The sequence below is a fragment of the Pteronotus mesoamericanus genome, unplaced genomic scaffold, assembly GCF_021234165.1.
Source record: "Pteronotus mesoamericanus isolate MK-2021 breed Mesoamerican mustached bat unplaced genomic scaffold, CSHL_Meso_final contig_101, whole genome shotgun sequence".
Taxonomy (NCBI): Eukaryota; Metazoa; Chordata; class Mammalia; order Chiroptera; family Mormoopidae; genus Pteronotus; species Pteronotus mesoamericanus.
In genome coordinates this window covers 6,343,648-6,366,953 of record NW_026555001.1, presented here as the reverse complement: position 1 = coordinate 6,366,953, position 23,306 = coordinate 6,343,648, and the positions used below count along the sequence as shown (strand labels likewise).

At 40.0% G+C, this 23,306-nt stretch overlaps 1 protein-coding gene across 2 annotated transcripts in view; it reads right to left on the bottom strand.

The window, feature by feature from the left end:
* Positions 1 to 414: 414 nt before the first annotated feature.
* Positions 415 to 23,306, bottom strand: part of THUMPD2 (THUMP domain containing 2) — a 35,444-nt gene continuing 12,552 nt past the window's right edge. Inside the window, exons 6-10 of one of the 2 annotated variants that reach the window (XM_054567461.1) lie at positions 19,633 to 19,720; positions 14,897 to 14,968; positions 14,283 to 14,397; positions 7,215 to 7,323; positions 415 to 1,398 (exon numbers count right to left, since the gene is read on the bottom strand). In XM_054567461.1, the coding sequence (XP_054423436.1) occupies positions 1,005 to 1,398; positions 7,215 to 7,323; positions 14,283 to 14,397; positions 14,897 to 14,968; positions 19,633 to 19,720 (778 nt within the window). In that variant the 3' untranslated portion in view covers positions 415 to 1,004. Of the gene's footprint in view, positions 1,399 to 7,214; positions 7,324 to 14,282; positions 14,398 to 14,896; positions 14,969 to 19,632; positions 19,721 to 23,306 lie in introns of those variants that run through there. The other variant, XM_054567469.1, reaches the window with a different exon arrangement.

Below are 23,306 nucleotides of genomic sequence, written 5' to 3'. Positions count from 1 at the left end.
CTCGGTCTATTGTTTCTCCCACTGGAATGTTTGGGTCTCACGAGGCCAGGGATGTTTGTTCGGTTCCCTGATGTGATGCTAGGCTTAGAACGGTGCCTTGGCGGATAGCAGGTATGCAATACACATTTGTTGTATGAATACATGATAGGCTCAGGTCCCACTGAGCTCACTCTGAGGTGCTCTCAGGTGAAAATCCCACTTATCACCCGTGGCCAATAGCCCCACTCTGACCAGTGGATCTTGATACTGGGCCTAGGTCACATGCCCCACCAGAACTGGAAAACAAGTTTCCTGTTTCCACTTTAGAGAGGCGGGATTCCCCGAATATGAAAAGACTGTTGAAATGTTACTAAGGCAGCCAAGAAGCTAAGCCACTACGTTAAGTTACTGAAATAAAAAATCATTTTTCACCAATTTTCTGTTTCATGCAGTGCACACAAGGGATGCATTTAATTTAAATAAGAATGAGGTGACAATTTATTAATGCTTTGAGAAAAAACTATTTTCTACCATATTGGAGGATACTGGCTTAATTCATACTGTTATCATTCCCACTGATGTTTCACACAATTCAAGACATATAACATATAAAAGGAGTTAACTTTTCATATTAAACCTGATTTTCTGAACGTATAATTTTATGTACAGTATTTTGAATATAGAAACCAACTTAGTAGAAACCATAAAAGTTTCTATATTCAAAAAAATCTGATAGTTATTCTATTACCAACCTGTGACAATTTTGATACACTTCATGAACCTCTGAAAATTTTTGTTTTGTTGATGCTCATAAACCCTGCAGGCGGGGCAGAGCTTTTCCCATTCTCACAGAATACTAAGTTCAGGAGCACTTTAGTTTAATATTTATTAGTTGTTCTTTGTCAGAAACATGAAGCCCTTCAGAGACTAAAGCAGAAACACATACTAAAACCTGCGTCCAGCAGCCACGCCTCCTGTGTTCGGGGGCATTTGTCTGCTTGAAACTCGGTGGCACTATCAAGATCCTAGAGACAACCGCTGCTGCTGGAGGGCTGACATTCAAGGACTTGAACATGGCTCACGGTATCTAGCCTGCTATATCTGGAAGAGCATGACTTCTTATATTTGTATATAAATGCATCTGTTTTCCCAAGGCTTACTTTGTAGCATTCCAAGGGCACCAAAGAGCCAAATGGTGGCATTTTGGGTAAGCATTCTTGGTTACTGGCTTCCAGTGAAGGTGACACTGTCTCTGATATGCCTGTTTTTTCTTCACGAATCAAATACTTTTCAGCTCCAGGTTCATCTGTGTGGCTGCCTTTGGAATTCAAAGGGATGCTGCTCTCTTCACAACCTTTGAGGTGCCTACAGTGATCTTCACTAAGCAATAAGACAACGGTTCCATCAACACGAAGCACTCTGTGACAAAAATGATAATTGGTGTGAGTAGTTCCTTCTTTTCACATAACAAACAGTCCCATTTTATTTAAAATATTTGGTGGTTTTAATCTGAAATTTAATTTTTATCTATTTAAATACAAGGATTTTGATAATTAGGCAGTATCTACCATAATGCATATTCATTATAGTATTATGGAATTGCTAGTACAAATCTGCTTTAATTATCTATTTTTACTCTACTTAAAAGGCAAGCTTCAAAGTAATTTATAATAATATTCTAACAAATGCTTGTATAAAAGAAAAGGCAAATGAAAATTCCTAAAGAATCAGCATATATTAAAGGCAGTTGGCTGATGGGAGAAGAAAGGCACCAGGAAAGAACAAGGACAGGAACAAAGGACTGGCAAAAGGGAAGACCTTGAGCTTGTCGAGGAGAATTCATTTCAATCACTCGACCAAAGTTTGTATAGTACTTTTGTGGAAAAAGTAATGAATGACATCCAGTCTTCTGAGTTGCTACCGAGATTACTGGACAGTGGGAGAGAGGCCAGTAAAGAGTGGGTCTCAAACCTACACTGCGCATTAAAGGGCAAGCAGGAGTGAGCCAGGCCAAGTGATAACCAGGGGCTGGAGCAGGGGAGGTGGTGGAGGCAGAGAAAGCAGGAGAGAGAGGGAGAAGGGACGAGGAGGAGGCACTAGGAGTAGTTGGGCACAAGCGTGAATCGCAGGGTGGTGGGAGGAGGAGGGAGGAAGAGAATTCTGCTTGGACATCGGTGCGGATTCCAGGAGAGAGCCGGAGGTGCAGCCTGGAGCTGATGAGAAAGACTACGGCTTGAGGTGGAGAGTTCCGAGTTCTCAGCAGTGGACGGCAGAGAAAGCCCTAATGGTGGATAAGATCACCTGGGCTGGCGGTGCACAGTGGGAAGAGAAGAGGGGCCCAGAACAGAGCCTCAGAGGAGGAAGAGCTCAGGGAAAATCTAGACAGAAGTGATGTCACGGAAGTCAAAGGAGTGCTGTCACAGAAGGGAGCGGGCTCAACAGGCTACAGGACTAACAAGTGCCTAGGATTGTAAGAAGTCACTAGTGGACCTGGCGCAAATGCTGGTCTGCTGGAATCAAGAGGGGACTGGAAGGTGAGGAAGCAGATGCCAAGTGTAGACTATTTTCAAGAAGTTTGGCTGTGTAGGTAAGGAAACGCGAATCTCCCCTCGCCAGGCAACGATGTCAGGAGCTTAAGGAGCTTTCCCTCACAGGACAACTGGCAAAGCTAGATAAGTGTCTACAAACCACACCACGTCTACTTCACTTCCACCCTCAAGGCCCACCTGCACTATTGTAACAATCTCCTGACAGGTTCTCTCCACACCTGTTGCTCTTCCCGCTCTCCATTCCCAGTTTCCACACAGGAAACAAATGTAAATCCCAGCTAACTCTCCCTTCCACTACACTTCAAACACATTCTAAACTCCTATGTGATCTGACGCTCACCGTCCTTTCCCACTCCACACCTGCTTGCTTCCCTTCACTCACGTGGTCTGAGCAGCTGACCTTCCTTCAGTGGCTCAAACTCAACAAGCTGCTTCTCGTCTTAGAACATTTGGCCTTGCTGTTCACTCTGCACTTAACACTCATTCCTTTTCCCATCACTCAGGTCCCAGAGTTCAAGCACCATCTCTTGGGAAAGGTCTTCTCTGACTATCTATCTAAGGTAGCCACTGCTTCTCTCTGTCACTCTCCCACAAAATATCCTGTTTTATTTATGAACAACCTGTCTGCCCACACTGGAATGCAAGCCCCACACGGGCTGGGACCTTGTCCTGTTCACAGCTCTGTCCCTAGGGCCTGGCGGCGTGTGGGATGTGCAAGGCCTCCAAAAGTGTCGGGGAAGGGGGGACTGAATCTGCACAGAGTGAGGAGATGAATGGTTTGAAGACATGAATATAAAGTGGGCGGAGTATGGTCCTTGAGGGAACAGGAAGTGAGAGGATAAATCCTGGCTGGAAGACCGGAACTTCTTCCACTGCGGGAGAAGGGCGTGGGATGGGGACAGATGTGGCTGTACACCATGGGGCAGAAACATGAAAACATTCAGGTACCTTCACACATATCAAAGAAAACAGAATTAAAATAAAAACATGACAGAACTTTTTACCTATCATATTAACGAAAATAAAAACACTGCCATACTCAGGATGGGAAGGTTATGAGAAAATGAGTAGTGCTGAGATAGAAACTGGTGTAACTTTTTTGGGACAGCCGTTTAACAATAATGCGTTAAAAATATAAAATGTGTATAACCTTTGACCTAGCAATCTCACTTCTAGGAAATTATCCTAAGAGGATGTAACAGTAGAAACAGTAGTAGAATAATAGTGACCATAAAGTGATGCCAGGCACTGTTTTAAATACTTTATGCCATATATCATTTAATCCTGAGACTTATCAAGTATGTCCTGATAGTACCATTTTGCAGATGAAGAAACCAAGGTACTCTGGTTTTAAGTAACTTGTTCATATATTAAGTTTGAAAACTGTACAAGGATGTTCAGAGCATTATTCTTTAAGATGAAAAGTTGGGAATTACCTAAATGCACATCCATAAGTATGAGTTATATAATGGTATATACATAAAACATGATACTACCTATGGTAATCACAGGAACTTATAATATACACTATTAACAACGTATCAGAAAGGAGATTCATGACATGTTCCTGAGTGAAAAAAAAGCAAGTTACAATACAGAAAATTAAGGATGCTCCTGTTTATTTAAAATTGAAAACATGTATCTATTGGTGTAAAAGAATATGAGAGATGCATAGCAGAACATTCATTAAGTTACCATTATAATTTTTTTTCAAATAATGGAGACAATAAGAAAGTAAAAATCACCTGAAATTTGCTACTTTGAGATGAACATTATTGATAAGTATCTTCCTAGGCTTCTTTTCACATTTATATACACATAACTTTTTACTAAGAAGACTATTTAGAGTTTATAAAGCAACGTTTCCCAAATTGTATTCCTCTGAACACTACTAATAGTATGGGATACTACTTCCTGTAAAAAAAAGAATTCTATGGTCAGTAAGTTGGGGAAACTATCAAACAACATAAAAGAGATTTCTCTTTTGCATGTGAGCCTGCAAGACTAGGGGCAGAGGATACAAATTGCTCCAAATTATTTGACCTTGGAATGCATAAGCCTTAACTTTCTACTGCCAATCTCTGTTCCCAGCAGTCTGGTGTATTTGTTGTTCCTTACAAATGCCTTTTGAAGTGTTTACTCAAGAAATACTTCTTGAACATCTTTATGTGTAAAACATTGCATGGTCTCCTTTTTTACTCTTTGCAAATTTCTAAATTTCACTGAAATCTTGCTTCTCCAATGAACTCATCTCAGGCTTCCTGGACACACAGTGACTTCCTACTTCCAGGTGAGCAACTTAAATTTCTAATTTTGCTCATATGTTTTCCAAGACTGCATTTGAGAGGAAAGTTCCAATATTCTACTTCTCTGAATTCCTCACATACTCTTTCCTTATGAAATGGTTACTGATGAAATAAATTAGAGCAGGAAATAGTTGAGGCAAGAGTGCTGGGCTCATGCTGCCAGAGCAATCATCTGTCCGAGAGCTGGTAATTCTGACTGCACGTTCTTTCTCGAAGAGTCCAGCTCAGTATTACAGACACGACCAACTATTTCTTGCCTATTATAAACAGGTTTACTGACCCCTTTTTTTTTTTCATTTTTACTCACACAATTCCCCTTCCTTTCCATTTTCTATCTATAGTCTTAAACTATTCATAAACCATTAAGAGAAAAGTTACATGTCCTTAGTAGGTATATTTATGTATATCCCCACCTACTTCCCAAAAGGATCTGCAGTGGTTTATACTAAAAAAAAGCAGGTAAGAGCTAACAGTAACTGTTAGTGTCACAGCACTTTGTAGGTCCCAGCACTGTTCGAAGAGATTTAAATCCAATGAATACTTGTAGCAATGCCATAAGGTAGGTACTATTATTTAAAGATGAGGCACAAAGAGGCTAAGCAATATGCCTGTGACCGAAGAACTACTAGTAACAGAGCCAAGATTAGAACCCAGGTATCTGGCTTCAAAGCCTGCACGCTTCACCACCATCTCATGCTACAAGGCATGTGAAACCTCAAACCACAGAGGGTCAAGTCAAACCACAAAGGCTGTGGGCCGGTGGCAAGGATGCTTGATCACAGAAATTCCTTATGTCCAAGTAAATGCATACACTTTTTAAACTGATCCTACTGAGGCATTTGAATTATATGGAAAATATTGAATATCTTTTCAATTCTTAGATAAATATTTAAATTTACTGCCACAATGTGAGAACAATCGTATCTATTAATGTCTTATTTTCAGTCACCTACAAAAACCAAAACCTGCCTAGAGAAAGTCGGGCTGATAAGGACTGTCTACTCAAAACACTGCCCTCCACTGATTTGTGGAGATGTCTAAAATATGCAGCATTCGATTGTTAGGTTAGGCCATTATTTCTGGAAAGTTCCAGGTTAAATGTAAGTCACTACTCACACATAATAGTATCTCACCATGAATTGGCTTAAGAGTATAGCTGGTGAATTATTAATAACCCAGTCAGGTGCAAAGGTTGTGGTTATAAACTCTGGTTGCACAACAGAGTCACCTTGGGAGCGGTTAGTGAATACGGACAATTACATCACAGCCTCGGCGGGGAGAGGTGGAGAGTGGGCATCAATGTTTTTCAAAACCTCCTGAAATAATTTTACTAGGGAGTCGGGGCTGCAGTATCTGCTCAAGGGTAATGTGACACCAGGCAGAAGGGAGTGCAGGAGCTCAGAAGGGTTTATATTATAGCTGTTGCTCAGATAGAAATCTCAGGTAGCATATCGAGTTAGGCAAGTTGCTTAGAAATAAGATAATCCAAAAAGAAGTTAGAGCACCCAGCTGGTACGAACAGGGTGAGATGACTCTTAGTTGAACTCAGACTTCCCGTCAAGCTTTCATTCTCCTAAGAGAACGTCAGCCTTGACACTGAATTTTCTCCACCCAAGCCCACATGATTCGCTTTATCAGTTGGCAATATTATTCATACACATGCTCCTGAACATTTATGTTGTCCTGCTCTATACAATACTCAGCTGAAACAATTTAATAAGAATTGACCACTTGTTCACATCCCTTCATCCCTCTATACAGTCTAGGCTCTCTCCTTTATCAAATTAAATGATCATAAAAATACATATTCAGGACCTACTGTTTGAACCTCTCAAAGAAACACTTTCACTAATTATATTCCACAAGGTCAACCTTAGAAATCATAATATGAATAACACTTCTGACTTTTCATTTCACTATCAACAATAAAGGCATTGTCCATTCTACGATGCTGAATGGTCCTTATGTGACTGTTCTGTTTTTTAGTAGCTATGTGATCTTGAGAAAGTTCATTTTCCAGGGTACCAGTTTCCTATCTGTGAAGTGTGGGGGATTAACACAGAGGATGCAGGGTGTTTGTGATAATTAGAAGTAAATATGTAAATTAACCGAGCTCAGTGACTGACATGTAGGCTGCTATTTCAGATACTCAAATTTCAGGCAATAAAAAGTTAGTATTTTTCTCTGAATGAAACATAGTAAAAGATGATATGAAATAACTATTTTAATGATAAATTTCTGATTTAAAAACTTAGAAAATAAAGCTACAAAAACTCTCAGAAATTACTAAAATGCAGTCAAATCTAAACTGAAGAGCTGTGAAATATTTTGGTTAAATGTTCAATAGCTCAAAGTTACAGAAATAAATTGACCACCTTACCTTTCCATTTCTTGGAGAATGCTTTTGATGTCTTTTCCTAACTTAAACTTTTTCCCAAATGGAATGTCAGAAATAATAATATCAACACTTTCTGAAGGCAATGGCAATTCTGAAATACAGAAATCCGAGAATCCTACTCAGTAAGTTTGAGAATTTACAACCTAAATATGAGAAAATTAAAGTACACAGAATTACATTTGCATATTAAATAAAATTTAGGGTGGCTAATATTATTTCTAAGAAATTACAAGTTTCTGAAAGGCTTTTAGAATTACTGAAGATAAATGGTACAATAATTATATTCCATTCTTTGAAAATTGGTTTTTCAGGTATGATAAAAGATGACATAAGTAAGCAGAATTTTAAATTAACCAGAAAATTCAATTCTCTAAACATATTACATGACTAGAAAATTGCCAGCTCCAAGAAGAAACATATTATGTTGCCTAGAAAAACCTTTTACAAAATTATATTCTATAACTTTCATTTCCCTTTATATATATATATGTATATATAATCTTGCATATATAGATCTATTTATTTTTAAGGGAGATGATGTACAGCTTTCATTGAATTTTTAAAGGGTTAAGAACATGTTACTTCAGTACTAAGCCTACCAAAGAGGTTAAACAATCAACAAGATGAATATCATCACTAAATAATCAGTGTTTGACTATGAAATCTAAATTTCTGTCTCATCTTTACATTTTCTTCTCCGAAATTAGATCATCATAAGGTAATACACCCAATCTCAACTTTCACATTTTCTGAGTATACTTTTCACTTTCTACTTATTTTACTTCCTGCCCAATCTACGTACATAAGAAAACGTGTAACTGAAAATGAGCTGACTTTCCACGGAAGACTGAGCACTACGTTTCGCAGCTGGAGGTGAAGCAGACCGGTGCAGACCAGAGCAGAGCAGAGCAGAGCAGGGTAGAGCAGGGTGGGGCAGAGCGGGGTGGACCAGTGCTGCTGCGTGGAGCTGCCTTGCTGAGGGGGGCCAGGCCCCCAGGCAGCCTGGGGGCGATGCTGTTGTCGCAGCAGCCTGGCTGCAGTGCTATCCAGCTGTCCCACAGCAGAGCTGTTTTCATAGCCGTGCGGTATTATCATGGAGCTGTTTACACTAAATCAACTTTACTTCTTCACCACATCCCAAACTGGGGATTCCTGTTAGCATTTGAACTGGCGCCAGTGACCTCTGACTGACACTCCAAGGTGTCCAATGTAGGGCTCTGAAGCAAAGACCGATGTTACACTGTCCTGAAACCAACTCGTCTGGTGCCTGAACAGTCCCTGAGCTCTAGCTGTCTTTCTGGTTGTGCCTAAGGGTCTCGAGAACTGTGCATTGTGACTAATTGAATTGAACTCAAGACTAATTGAATCTTTACAACACCCTGTTGGTTAGGTGTTATTATCCCTAGAATTCAGAAAGGTTAAATGTCACTTTCAAGGCCAGACAGCCTTTGAATGGGAAAGCCTAGGGCGAAGGCCGAATTACCTCATGCTGGTAGCTACACTCCGCCTGGATGAGCCTGTTTTTCAGCCTCATATAAGCCTCACTATTTGAAGATGCCCAGGCAGGAAGGAGCTATTGGAATGGCATTGTTTAGAAGTTTTCAGTCTTGCTAGAGGTACAATGAGAGGATGAGAGTCCAGAATGTGAGACTCTCAAGGGCAGAATTAATGGCTGTCCTCCCTTATGGGAATACTGAGCGTGTGATCAGAATTGTGGCAAGTAGGGAACAGTTGTGACAGGTAGTAATGGACTCCTCATCCGATGTGGCTGGGATGTTTCTGATGGCCTGAACATCTGTGCTAGGGGTCATGCTGGAGCACTGAGCAAGTGCATCCCGGAGAGACCAACCACCATATTGGCCTCGAGTCCCATTAGCAGCTAGAAGACGAGCCATGATGGAAACTTTAGGATGTGGGAAGTGGTGGCAAATTCAATGGTATGGCCAACACCGAAATGCACTCAAACAAATATATCATTGTATACATACTAATAACCAGAACAGACTCATCCCTTCAAACACACAGTTATGCCAGACAAACATTTTGAAAAAAACGAGTACTCTGACAAATGGACAATTCCAAACCCACTGAACTCTCTGGACACAAATTATTACAGACACACAGTATGTGATACTTCAGACATAGTCACTTCTCACACACTGGCAAGCTCAATGTATTGGCAATTTGATACACAGTGATAGCTCCCCACACATCCAGCTCTTTGGACATCTTGATTTTCTTGTCCAAATAACCCAAACATATACTAGGAATGACATACCCACTTCAACTTAAATAGGGAGAAGGAAGCCAGACAAGAATTTCTTTTTTTTTTTTTTAAAGGGATATAGTGGCATTTATTTCAAGAAATGAAAGAATTGACTCACGTCAGAAATGGGTGGGTGGATCATTAACACTGGAGGTCCACTCTAGTTGATATCCACAAGTTCCATGAATGGCTGGAGTGTTCTCTCCTAGACTTGGGAGGGCTGCCGAACAGGAGAGGAAGGAGGGAACGGACCTGTGGATTTTGCCCCGTCCCAAACTACTTCTAGATCAGCCCTTCCTTGATTTTTGAGATGATCTAGAGCCCTTTTGGGTGATGCCGAGGCTGTTCTATTCCTGGGTGGAGAGTCCATGCCCTTGGCCCCCTGGGCGGCTCTGGTCCTTCTTCTTTTGATCTCCCTGAGTGGGTCCATGGGATCTTGGGATTGACTTACCCTCCTACTAGATTTCCTACTAGAATGGGAGGGTCTTTTGGTGGGAGTTTTCTCCTTTTCCTGTCTCTTCCTAAGGGCTTCAGCCTGGCATTGAGAGACTCTCTGGCCTCCATTCTGTTACTCGTATTGTCTTTACTGTGCCTGGCTGAGATGAAGGGTCCACCTCCTGGACCTTCGAAGGCCAGTGTAACAGGTCTGCCGGTCATCTCCCCTCCTGCAAACACACTCACGCTGGCCCGGGTGTTACTGCTGCTGCCCCTCAGTCGGGTCCTGCCGGTGCTGGGGTTAGGAAAGACAGCATGTCCCTAAGCACAGACTATTTGCATGAAGCATGTCGTTGGATTCCTTCCCCATCAGCATAAGCAAGAGAGGTGGCCCCAGACACCTTAGTGACCATGGGAAGACCTCTGGTCTTGGTCACTAAGACCTTCTCCATGGAGCTCCATGGCTTGTGCTGAGAGGAGAAACAGGGAAGTAGAGAAGAAAGTAAGACCAGAAAGGGCTGTCACCTGTCTTTAAGGGCTTATCAACAGAAGAGACTTTGAAGTCACCTAATCTCCCAGTGGGTGCAGGAACCCCCCGACCACAACCCCAAAAGGGTCCCTGCAGCTTTGCTCGCACAGTTCCAGTGCCAGGAGGAGCACTAATGTGATTTACCAGTGAGCATCTGCACACTTTGATTTTATACACGCCTTAGCATTTCTACAAAACAGACTCCTAAAGGGAGACTGCTGGTCAAAAGCTATTTTTCCCTGGCAGGGTGTCCCAGTTGACTGAAGCATCGTCCCATACACCAAAAGTTGTGGGTCAGGGCACATATCTAGGTTGTGAGGTTGAGCGTTCGATCCCGGTCGGGGCATTCACAGGAAGCAACTGACTGATGTTTCTTACACTGATGTTTGTGTGTCTCTCTCTCCCCCTTGCCGTCCTCTCTTTCTAAAAGCAATAAACATATCCTCAGGTGAGAATTAAAAAAAAAAATCTGTGTCCATTTTATATTTTAATAGCTACAAATTGCGCACCTGTGTGCAAAGCATGATGTGATGCCACAGATTTATATAAATATCAGCTCATGGCTCAAATAAAGAAAGGGATTTCTCATGGTTAAAAATGTCCCACAACAGACCAGAAGGTGAATAACTCTAAGAACTTCAAAGGAAGCAGCCTGGTGTGCTCCAAGCTCTTGGCTGACTTGAGTCCCCGTGCCTGGGTGAGTCACTCCTGTCTGGCACAGACTGCACAGCTGACAGCCGGCCATGCCAGCAGCACGACATCAGGGAGTATGAGGTCAGGGCTGGTGTATGTGCTGCCCACAGCGACCACTTGCACACCTTTGTGCACATTGATTCCTTCTGTTTTGCTGATCTGGATGAAGTTAACTTGCAAATACGGGAACGCGCTTGAACGCAGTGAACTTGCCCTTGCCTCCCTGCGGACCCGCGGGATGTGGGCGGCACACGGCTGCTGCGGGCGCTGCCCTGCCACAGCGCCCCGTCACTGCCCAGGTCTCTCATCAAGACCACCGCACGTCCTCTCCAGAACCTCTGGCTGGCTGAACTGCAGCCCCCGCAGGCCGCCTTTACGCTTTTGCTGTCCATTGTGACCTGCATCAGCTGCCACGCACAGCACAACATCCTCATCCCCACAGCGGCCCCCGCCCCCAGGAACCGACCGCATCTTCCTGCAAACAGCGACCTTCCAAGGGCACCGAGAGTAAGTACCAAATCCTTAAGTGTTTTGCCATGTGAAACACAAGTGTGCTTCTTCAAGGCTCCTTGACTTCATGGGGCCGCTACAGGCAGTGCTATGTAAATGACTGGCGGTCACAGGAAAACTTTCTCACTAATCTATAAAGGTGACACTAACAGGTGACAAACACTTAAGGTTTTATAAGATTTGAATGTACTTTTGAGCTTTTGCTTAATGTTTTCTCTTATAGTTATCATAGAATTTCTGTGAAACATGAACTTTAGAATTTAATAATGTACATAAAGGTTGAACAGGGAGAACTTCCTAAGAGCCTCCTTTTCCTTCTCAAGCCTCCGTTTAGCTGTAGATGTCTATGAACCGCTTTCTCAAAAATTCAAAAAAAAAAAAAAAAAAAAAAAAAGAAAATGAGCAAAATTCATTTAAAAGAGTAGTCATTTGATTTAAATAAAAAGTCATGCTTCACAGGGTGCCATTTAAACGCATTTTCTTCAGCTGCATGTAAGAAATAGCTGGCTTTGGGCTCAGTATCCTTAAAATAACTACTAAGTTTTGAAGTGAATGCTAGATGTTTCTATAAAGAGATCTGTTTCATTTGGTCAGTGATATCATCTTGGCCATCACAGTGGATGGTAAATGTCAACAAACATTTTATTCAAGATGTGTTCATCATCAGCTTTCTTGAGAAATGAAAACTCAGTACGGCAGATCCTTGAATGAGGTTGTTTTGTTTAGTATCATTTTGTTATAAAGTAGATGAGATCTTGAGGAAAGCTGACCCTTGTTTATATCAGTCTGCGGTAAAACTGGTTTTATTATACATCATTCTGCTATAGTTTCAAGAGCCTATCAATGACACTAAGTGAAGATTTACTGTATTTACTTTTTCATTAAATATATACTTAAAAAGTATTGCTTCTGAACGTTACAGAAGTGTTACCAAACAATAAAAAAGTACTTATACTATACAATAAGTGATAAAGCCACTGTAGCAAAAACACTCAACTCTCTATGGTAAGCTTCTTGTCCCCTGCTTCCTACACATATTTCACATAAACCTAGCTCGCTGTATCTCATGCTTCCTTGACTTCCCAAATGGGCAGCCTGGTAGCTTCAGCATTGGTCACAGGACAACGGGTGAGAACACTGGGGCCATGCAAGTGGGGACAGGAAAGGTATTAGAGGAGAACTCACACGAATACAAAAGACAAGGTAACCAGCACAGCATGGGTATACCGAAACAGAGGGTAGAAATGAATGACACCTGAGAACAAAGCATAATTGTTACTAGCAATCTTGAAGAAATATATGGGCTATGGAATGTCTAATTGGAAGGAGTGAAAAGATTCCCCTCTTTTAAACTGTATATAATTTTGTCATTTAAATTAACCATACAGTTGTTTCTTTTTGCTCAAATCTATAAATATTATAGCTTTCTATCCTATACTAAAAAAAAAAAAAAATCTGTAGATTAAAAAAAAAAAGCCTCACCAATGACAAATCATTTCCTAAGATAGCCTGTAACATAATACCATTTGGTTCCAAATTTTCATAATGATTACAATTTAGGAGTAAATACATGCAATTTCTTTAGATTTGACATTTAAAATTTTTAATTTTAGAAAAAATTCAAATATATACAAAAGTAAAGAGAATAGTACCACTAACCTCCGTTGCCCAGTCCCAGCAACTTTCAAGTCATGGCCAATCTTTTTTCCGTTTTTTTCCCCCAGTTATAGTTTACTTTCAATATTATTTAGTACTGGTTTAAGGTATGCAGCATAGTGGTTAGACAATCATATACTATACCAAAAAACACGTAATTTATGGGTGTTAAAGAACCATCTCCTTTCATGTGAATTAAGGATTATAAAATGAAGGGAATATTACTAAAATTAGAAGAAATAAAGCCCTTGAAGCACACAAAGAGAATGAACGTGGTGACTCTGCACAGATGTAAGTCATGATGGAAGTAGGACTGACTTCCTCAACACCCCCTTGCCTACAGGTCTTTAATTCCTGCTGTGTGTTTGGTACCGTACAGTGCGTGCTTATGTGACAGACCTCGCTACAGCTCCAGGAAAAAGGTATTATACTCATATTACAGATGAGAAAGCACAGAGCGGTCCAGTGCTTTGCTGAAGGACACAGTTTAGAAACGACGGTGAAGCCAGAATTTATACTCAGTCTGTTTGACTCCAAAGTCCATGCCTGTATTACTAGAGTATAAAAAGGTGTGACACCCCCACATCTGTCAAAGTTAAACAAGGGATTCATGGGTATCAACAAAGATAAAACCAAATTAGTGAGGAAAATAAACACTGTGTGAAGTGATCCTTGGTTATGATATGAGAAATTGTTCAGATGCAACAAATATATCTTATGAAAATGTGGTTTTACTTAAATGCTTAGGAAAACTATATAAATGTTGTTCGTAATCATGAATCTTTTGAAAAATAAAAAAGTTACAATTATAATATTGTAAGTAAATTGAGTATTAGCCCTGCCAATAGGTTACAGGGTATAAACAATTCAGTCTTTATATATGGAAAATGAGTCTTATGTTGTAATTCTAAAGATATTTACATATGTTCATTTTTCCAAGTGTTTGCATTTTTACTCTTACCTATAACAGAGACTTGAAGTAACTCAATTTTATCCACAAGGCCTGCAGCTTTCAGATTGTCACACGCGCCTTGTAACTGTGAGTCGCTGACATCAGCACCCACATAGTACACATCCTGTGAGGGAAGAAATTAATATTTTAAGCACAAATAAAACTATCAGATATTTTCTGTAGTTAAGGAAACATTCTAGAATTTTCTCAAGTGATTAAAGTGAAATCAATAGATTTGTTAATCCAGGTTGAAACAAATTTAAAGAAAATCATTTCTTAAAATGATATTCCATCACAAAAATTTTTGTTAAACTCTATAAATAATATTTTACAGTTACAAATGGCTAAAGAATTTGGGAGTTAGCATAATCTGTCATGATTGATTATTGGAATTACTCATATTGTGCTAAATTTATTACATAGTATAAACATAGCTATTTAATTAACCCTTCATAGCAATTTAATTAACCCTTCATAAGCTATTTGACAATAGTAAATAGTGACTCATATAATTAAAATAATAATCCCTAAAAGACAATCTACTTGTAAATAATTGGTAAGTTAACATACATGTACCAATTAAAGTAAATGTATTTCTTAGTTTACCAAAGTTTAGAGCTTACCGGCCATTCTTTTGCAGCTTCCAAAAGTATTGTTCCGAGTCCACACATTGGATCTAAAACAAATGTACCAGCCTGTGGACAGAAATACCAATTTCGTACTATTAAGTCTATTATTATTAAACATATTATTAAAGAAACCTAAACCTTGAGGAATCATAATTTTAAGAGTAAAGATTCCTTTTAACACTTGAGGGATTTCAGGTAGTTAAGGATCCAAGGCAAGCATATGTTTGGCGCGCGCAAAGATGAGGAAGGACAGCAGTGGGGCCAAAGCCCAGTCAGCCAGAGCACCGTGGCTCTGAGGTGACAGGCACGGTCACAAAGAGGCAGCAGGCCATTCCATCGCGGCGGGCTGGTTTACGCTGCACGGGGTAACGGTCTCCAAACCTTAGAGGTTTAAACACCATGTAAGCTCATGCAACATGCTCACAGTAGGGCTCCTGGGGCTTTTGCTCCTTACCCTGGAAGCCAAATTGAACAAATGGTCACCATTCGGAGCATAGCCATCACTATGGCAGAGAGAAAAACAGCATGACAATTTATGCACTAGGTCTTAAAGGTGCCACCTGCAAGTGACACACATCATGTCCACTAACATTTAACTGGCTAATGCATGTCAGCCACATGACACACCCAATTACAGGGGCCAGGAGAGTGTAATCCTGTCTGCACCTGGGGGGAGATCAGGAAATCTGGAGGAAAAACACTAACCACTCCCATTCTGGGGGTCACATGTCACATCTGGTAGGTCCTGTAAGGATTCTGGTTCTATTCCGAAAGATGGGACACTACTGAAGGGTTCTGGGCAGAGAAGTAACATGTTATTACATTTCAAAGGGATCATTCCAGATGATCTGCGAGAACAGAACAGGAGGCTGAGAGTGTTAACAGGGAGGCTAGTTAGGGGATCCAGGAGATGACAGTAGATTAAGTTCGGAGTGGTACTGGTGGAAGTAGTGAGTGGTGGTTGGACTCTGGATATATTTTAAAGGAAGAGCCAACATGATGGATTGGATATGGAATGCTAAAAAATGGTAACAGTCTGATATGTGTAAAGTTTTTGTCCTGAGCAACTGGAAGAGAAGAGGGGCCCATTACTGAGATGGGAAGACTTCGGGAGGAGAAGCTTCCAAGGAGACGAGAGTATAGTTCTGAACGTGGTAACTTTGAGGTACCTCCTAGACCCCCTATGGAGACCAATGGAATCACTGGACCACATGAGTCTGGAATTCAGAGGAGAGGTCCAGGCTACAGGCATAAATGTGGGAGCAGTCAGTCCCAGTTTACATATGGTAGTTAAAGCACCAAAACTGGATGAGTCATACAGGAAGGTAGAGAAGTTACAGAAGAAGACAATCTATGGGCTGTACCCTGATGATCTTGTAAGTACAGACATTTGGTAGGTGACCATTCAGCAACTCATGCTGAGAGTCACACGTGCTCAGGTAGGAGGAGAACCCAGTGTACTGTGCCCAAAACACAGTGGACAAAACCACTTCAGGAAGGAGGGGGCCGATGGTGTCAAAGTGCTGGTAGGTTGAGCGTGAGATGAGAGGTTTCGGCGGAGCGCTGGTGATGAAAGCCCAACGGCAGTGGGCACAAGTGAGAATGGGAAGAAAAGAGGCAGAGAGAGCAAGTGTGGACAACTAGTTTCAAGAGGTTTTCTGTAAAAGAAAAGCGAGAATGGGGGTGGTAGCTGAGGGAGCATGTGGGTTCAGGAGAAGGTTATTTTTTTAAAGTTGCAAGATCTTATAGCAAGTATTCCTGCTGATGAGAATGGGCCAATAGAGAGAAAAGTTCTTAAGTAGGTGAGGGACTGGAATCCAGTCCACAAGTAGAGGAGCGGAACAAGGGCCATTCACTTGTTGGGATGGCAATAAGGCAATGTACGTGGGCATAGATTCCGATATGCAGGCAGATTTAGTGAGGAGAACATGCTGAGGTTCTCTTCTGATTCCAGTATTTAAGTCAAAGAAGAGTCGAGAGAGTTTAAAGTGTGGGCAAGGAAATGACTGTAATGGTAGAACATAAAATCCAAGCTGTGAGGGAGGGATGAGGACCGGTGATAAGTAATGGGCAGCGGTAGGGTCAAAGGCTGGAGGTCCCAAGGGGTTAGTGAACTGTGTTAGGGGGCGGGAGGATGTGAACAGGAAAGAGAAGGGGACTAAAAGCAGGCTTTGTGAAAGTGAGATTTTCGGGAGGCATTCCCTTCTGAGTATGATAAGGTCTAGGAGGTGCCTAAGGCAGGTCGTTAGAGGTAAGGAAGGCAAAATTTGACAGGTTGGGTAATGGATGAGATAGAGAGATCATAAATAATTTTAACAGGAACAGTGGACTGATTTCTAATAGGAATGATAGGAAGAGATCTGTATGTGACTGTGATAATCTGATTGCATGTGCTCAAAGGCACTGAGGGGTTTTGGGCAAAAGGAACAATGAGGAGCAAGTAGGACCCCACCCCACACCTCCAGGCCCAGTGGTCCCTTGATATGTCTACAGAGGAAGCTGAGTGCTCAGTGAGTCAGGTTTCACTCACAGCCAGAGGGCACTGAGTGGAAAGAACCAAAATGTCCAGAGTGAGAGTGAGAGAGAGAGAGAGAGAGAGAATTTCAGAAGCAGAGAAAAAGAGTAGTTGTAGGTTAAAGTCTCTAATGCAAGGCAGTTGTGGTAATAATAATTAAATAATGAGAAAAAGTGCTTGAGCTAGAGAAATTGTAATAAAAATTTTGTAATCATTAGAAATTCCAAATTATTGTAACTATGTATAAATATCAGGCACTGTTCTAATCTCTTGATAAATGCTAATTCATTTTATTCTCACATGACCTTATGAAATTATTCTTTTCATCTTGCAAATGAGAGACTGAGGCACAATGATGTTAAGTATCTTGCCCAAAGTTTCCCAGCCAGTAAGTGGTGGAGGCAGAATTAGAACCCAGGCAGTCAGACTCACTGAGTGATTAGCCGACTAGAAAAGGCATGTGAGTATAGTCTGGTAATAATCCTGAAACTTATAGGACTAAAGACAAAATCTCACAAGTTTCTGAGCAGAAAGAACAAGGTAGCTATAAAGGAAAAGAAAATCATAATGGCACAGACAACCTGGCTATAATATTGGAAGCTAAAAGACAATGGGACAGCACCTATCGATGGCTGAGAGAAAAGAAGAGTGACTCAAGCCAAGGTGGGCATATGCAGGATGAAAGGAACAGATGTGAGGGTATACAGAAATTCAGGTAGTATATTACTAAAACACCTTATGCAAGGAAAATACAGAAGAGAAGACCTTAACCAAGCAATAAATGAACCAGAGCAGAGACCTTAACTGGGGAAAGACAATGTGAAGACCCACGGTGAGGAGTGATACCCTTTGCAATATACCTCTGTGTGTTTGCACAGAAATGTGTTTGTTGTACACACCTCTACCATAATGATTAAGGGCAGGCTGACATAATACAAGTGCTAAATAAGATCTTTTGAAACAGATGAGACATACTTTAAGTAAAATCTGATACATGATCAATAATTTAGTTCAATCTAGTAATTGGGGGTTGGGAGTGAAAGAAGACAAAACGTTTCAAAGGTCTCACTGCAGGAGGAGTAAGGGTGGGTCAGGAGGAGAGGAAACAATACTGTGGCGGTCTCCTCTTATGAGAGGGAAGGAGGGGAAGATGGGAATGTCTCGGTAGTAAAAATTGTCTTGTTAGAGGAAGGAGTAGATCTCTTGCTTTAAAATAATGGTAGAGTTCCATGTGTTGTATTAAGAGAGCTGGGAAAGGGAACCATTCATGGACTAGAACAATAAAGTGAAATCTCCAACCTCAGGGAGAAAAATGAAATGATTACGAAGTAACTTGATCAGACTGGCAAAAATAAAAAGAGTAAACTGTAAGAAGTTATAAACAGAGTAAAATAGGAGAAATACAATCAGGTGTGTGTCCGAGTCCTGAATTATTTCATCAAATGCCAGAGGCCATCAGAATGGGATACAAACAGAACGGCGTGTTTGTAAAAAACACACTGAAAACGAAGTTGAGATTAAGGGAGGCTCCAAGAAACATAAGACGAATGCAAAGAAAAAGAAAGGAGTAAAAATATTAATAACACAAGGTGAAATTTAGGTTTTAACTCACTATTTCAGATGAAGAGAACTTACATAATAATAAAAAGGCACAACTCATGATGAAGCAATAGCAGACATGTGTATATAGCAAACTATAGAGAGGCTGAATAAGGCAACTAATAAAAATGCAAAAGGTTAAAAAAAAGTCAGTATTTCATATGCCTTTCAAAATTAAGCAGATAGAAAAACAGTAAAAGACCCAGAGGACATTGACCACAAAATAAAATTTTTTTCTTATGCCCATGGAACATTTACAAAAAAATCATCAAGATCTTGGTAACAGGAAAAAACTTAAATTTAAAGAAGTAGAAGTTTTACAGGTTATGTGATTGTGACACAAAAATAGAAAGAATAAAATGTGGCTATATTTTTACCTAGCTTTTTCATAGGCAAAATACTCTAAAGTTCAACAATATATAAAAACATCACTGCAGAACTTTGTAAGTGTAATGGCAACAACAGCAACAAAACAGCGAAAGAAAATCACAGAAGAAAAACAGAAAAGGAAAATAAAAGCAAGCAAGCAACCAAGATGTCTGTAAGTAGAAGACCGTGTAAGTTAATTACAGAAAGGATCTCGCGATCATAATAATAAAAAAAACCTTTTCCTGACCTTAATCTCAGCGACAGAGGCCATTGCCCATGCTATGGTAGATCTCAGTCCTGCCGTCTTGATGTAAGCTCTGCTGGCTAAAGGGACCCTACAAAGAAAAAAGGACCTGATGATACATACAGTATTACTGTTAAGTTAAAGAGGAACCCGATGTAAATACAAATGATGAACCTGTCCATATCTGTGAATCATCTTATCATGTGCAGACAACACACACTAAACTACTCCCTAAGTTCAGAGTATTTAACCTTTATTATAAAAGGGTAATACTTAGCACCTTCTGCACTTCGCACCTGGTTTCATCAGCTAGTGTGGCACTTTAGAAACGTAAGATTTTTAAATAATGGAAGTTTAAACCCTTCTGTGTTTAACTTATAAAATTTAATCACACATGAGAGGAATTTTTAAAAAGTGTTTAAATACTTCCCTGTTTTCCCATATGGAAGAGACCTTTTGTTTGCTGATCTGGAGTCATCAGGAAGAATATGCTGTTTTGCAACAGAGATGTAGTGTGGGAAGAAGGACTGGATGGATGCTAACCCTTGAAATATGTTTTCTATAAAAGTCCCTTGTGTAAGTATGCCGATTGCTCATTTGCATCTTTCTCCAAAGATTAAATGAAGCATGACATCACATTGTTCGCACCGGAGCAGACATGTCCCCAATGAGTTTTCTGGTCTCCATTATGTATCCCTTCATACTTCATCTTCTACCTCATTAATGCTACCATCAGTATTTCCAGATTGATAGAAATTTTCAAAATATTATTTCTATGTGTCTAATGCAATGAACAAGCATTCCCTTAGACATTTCAATGCATTTTCTATTTCATTTATATAATTTGTTGCTAAGATACGAGGATACGATTTTAAGAATTAGCGCTTGATTGTTTTGGGGGTAGGCTTGTTTCAAAACCACTAAGAGAGCTCTCCTTTGACCATTATACAAAGTCACAGTGTTCTCCAAACCGTATCGCTCTCATCATTTTGTTTCTGATCTTTGACTTTAAGTTACCCTGTTTTTTGTGTATTTATTGTAAGCCTCTTAAAATCTTCTAATTAGATGAGGTATCCTCTTTCAAATAAAACAGTATAATAGCATATTTACTGTTACAGTGAGGAAGCTCTGCATGGTAAACTCATAGGAGTTTGATTTTTTTAAAGATTTTTTCAAAAAATAACTCACATTGCAGTCTTGGCCAGGTGGCTCGGTTGGTTGGAGCAATGTCCCATACACCAAAAAGTTATGGGTTCCATTCCTGGCCAGCGCATATACCTAGGTAGCGGGTCTGATCCCCAGTTGGGTTGTGCGTGGGAGGGAACTGATCCATGTTTCTCATATCAGTGTTTCTCTCCCTTTCTCTCTATCTAAATCAATAAGAAAAAAAAATCCTCGGGTTGGGTGAGGATGAAAAAATAATAATAATTCATATTGCAGACAGTACTACATCCACAGATTTAGAAACTGGGATATAAACTTTGCAGGTGGAATGACTAGAAATATTTTGATCAGTGAGTTTTAATACTATAGGCTAGTCTTGACAACTGTATTGCTACAAAACACATTAGTTAAAACCAGAATTGAGAGATTATTTTTCACTCTAGGCATCAAAATAAGACACTTGGCATGGAAAGCTGTCTTTGTCCATATATTGCCAAGTGCCTTTCTGAGTATCAGGGATTTATGTAGATTAACCTTTGAAAATTTTGACAGTTATGCACATATTTTTACCAACAGAGGTTTCCTTTATGGGAGTTAACCCTATGAACATGTGACTAAAGTGAATGTGTTCTTATACTTTAATAAACCTGGACAAATTATCTGCTTTTACTTCAACAAAAGGGCTCATTATATCAATCTAATAAAATTATTCAGGGCAAAAAGTTTTTCAGAAATAAGCTCTTTGAAATAAAAATATTTCTCCACTTTCACAGAATCTGGCTAATGAGTTTAATCAGATTTTTAGTTGACTTTTACATAATATGAAAGTAAATGTGATTTTGATCCTCTTCTCCACATATATGCATCTCTTCTTTATTCTCTTATACACCATCTAGTACCAAGATAAAGACACTCATTGACATTTCTAGCCTAGACTTGTCACCTGAATCCAAGATCTTTATTTTTCAATGTGTGTTTGCACACTTTTTACCTACCTAGAGCACTGCAAATTCAACAGGTGTAACCTGAGCACACTCCGTTCCCTGTATTTCATACCTTGATACATTTCTTCATTTTCTTGGGCCACTTACCATCTATATATTGGGTCCCCTAATCTACATCTCCAGCCTAGATTTGTCACCCAAATTTCTGAACTGTAACTTTAAACATCTACTCAGACATTTTTCACTGAATATACCACCTTCCCCACATTTACTATCTCAGTGAGTGACACCAGAATCTACGAGTTGTCCAAATGTCCAGATCAGGTGTCCGACATTTACCTGACATTTATTCGGGACTCTTTAACTATTGAGTCCATGGCCTCCTTTTTGTTATCCCTGTTTTTGCCTTACCGTTCAGCTCTTCATCATTCATGGCCTGAACTTTTGTAGAGTTTAAACCTCCTTTTTCTTTTTATTTCCCTTTCATTTAAAGACATCATTTTCTTGGTAATATTTCAAAAATCACAAATCTGGTCACATCACTCTCCTGCTTCAAATTCTCACTGCTTTTAGAATAAAATCCAAGTTGCACAGCATGGCATACAAGACACTTCATGACTTGTTTCTGATTGTTCAGTCTCATTTCCTGCCACTCCCTAGGAATTCCTGTCCCATCTATACTGAAACTACTTGCCATCCCCACATAAACCAAGCTTTCTCACAGCTCCCTGCCTTTGCACATGCAAATCCTTGATTGCAAGGTCCTTTCCTTCTCTTGCCAATTTGAGGAACCCTTCCCAGTGTTCCCCATGTAAGTGCTACTCCTCCATTCTCCACTGAAGTCACTCAGTAAGAGAGTCTCCTCTGTGTTCTTTTGCTTGCCATCCTCCATCACAGTTAGGCCCCTTTTCTAACTCTAGTCAAGCGTTTATCACCTATCTGTTCCACCACTAAAATGAATTCCTTGAACTGAATAACCGTCTTCCTCACCTTTGAATGTTGAATGTTTAGCACAATGTTTAGCATATACTAAGTGTTCATGAAGTGTTCCAACTGAAATTAATTGAATAAATTAATCCTAGTCTAATAAACATTTCTCCCTAGTTGCTGATCTGTTTCAGAAATAAAGCAAATGAAATTTATTCAACACTTATTCTATCCTAGAAATAGTACCAAGCATTTTCATGTAGGTTACCTCACTTAAGCCCACCCTCAAAGAAATGAAGAAGGAAGTATTATTTTCCTGATTGAATAGTGGGGATATATGATAATCTGCCTAAACTTGCAGTTAATCTGTTGAGAAGGCAGAGTTGAAGTCCATAGTTCTTACCCACTATGCTGTATGTGTGTAGTGTGGCAAAGCTGTACACAGTTAATGTTCAGGACGAATTTTAAGAATTATGCTTTATTTTCTATTTTAATTAACATTCCAAGATGCCAACAGACTAAAACTTTTAGTTTAAATATGGGCCTGTGAAAATCACTTAATGAGAGGAATAATTAGATATAATTTTAAGTATGAATTATGTAATCAGTGGATTACTATGATAAAATCTCTCATAGCTTTAA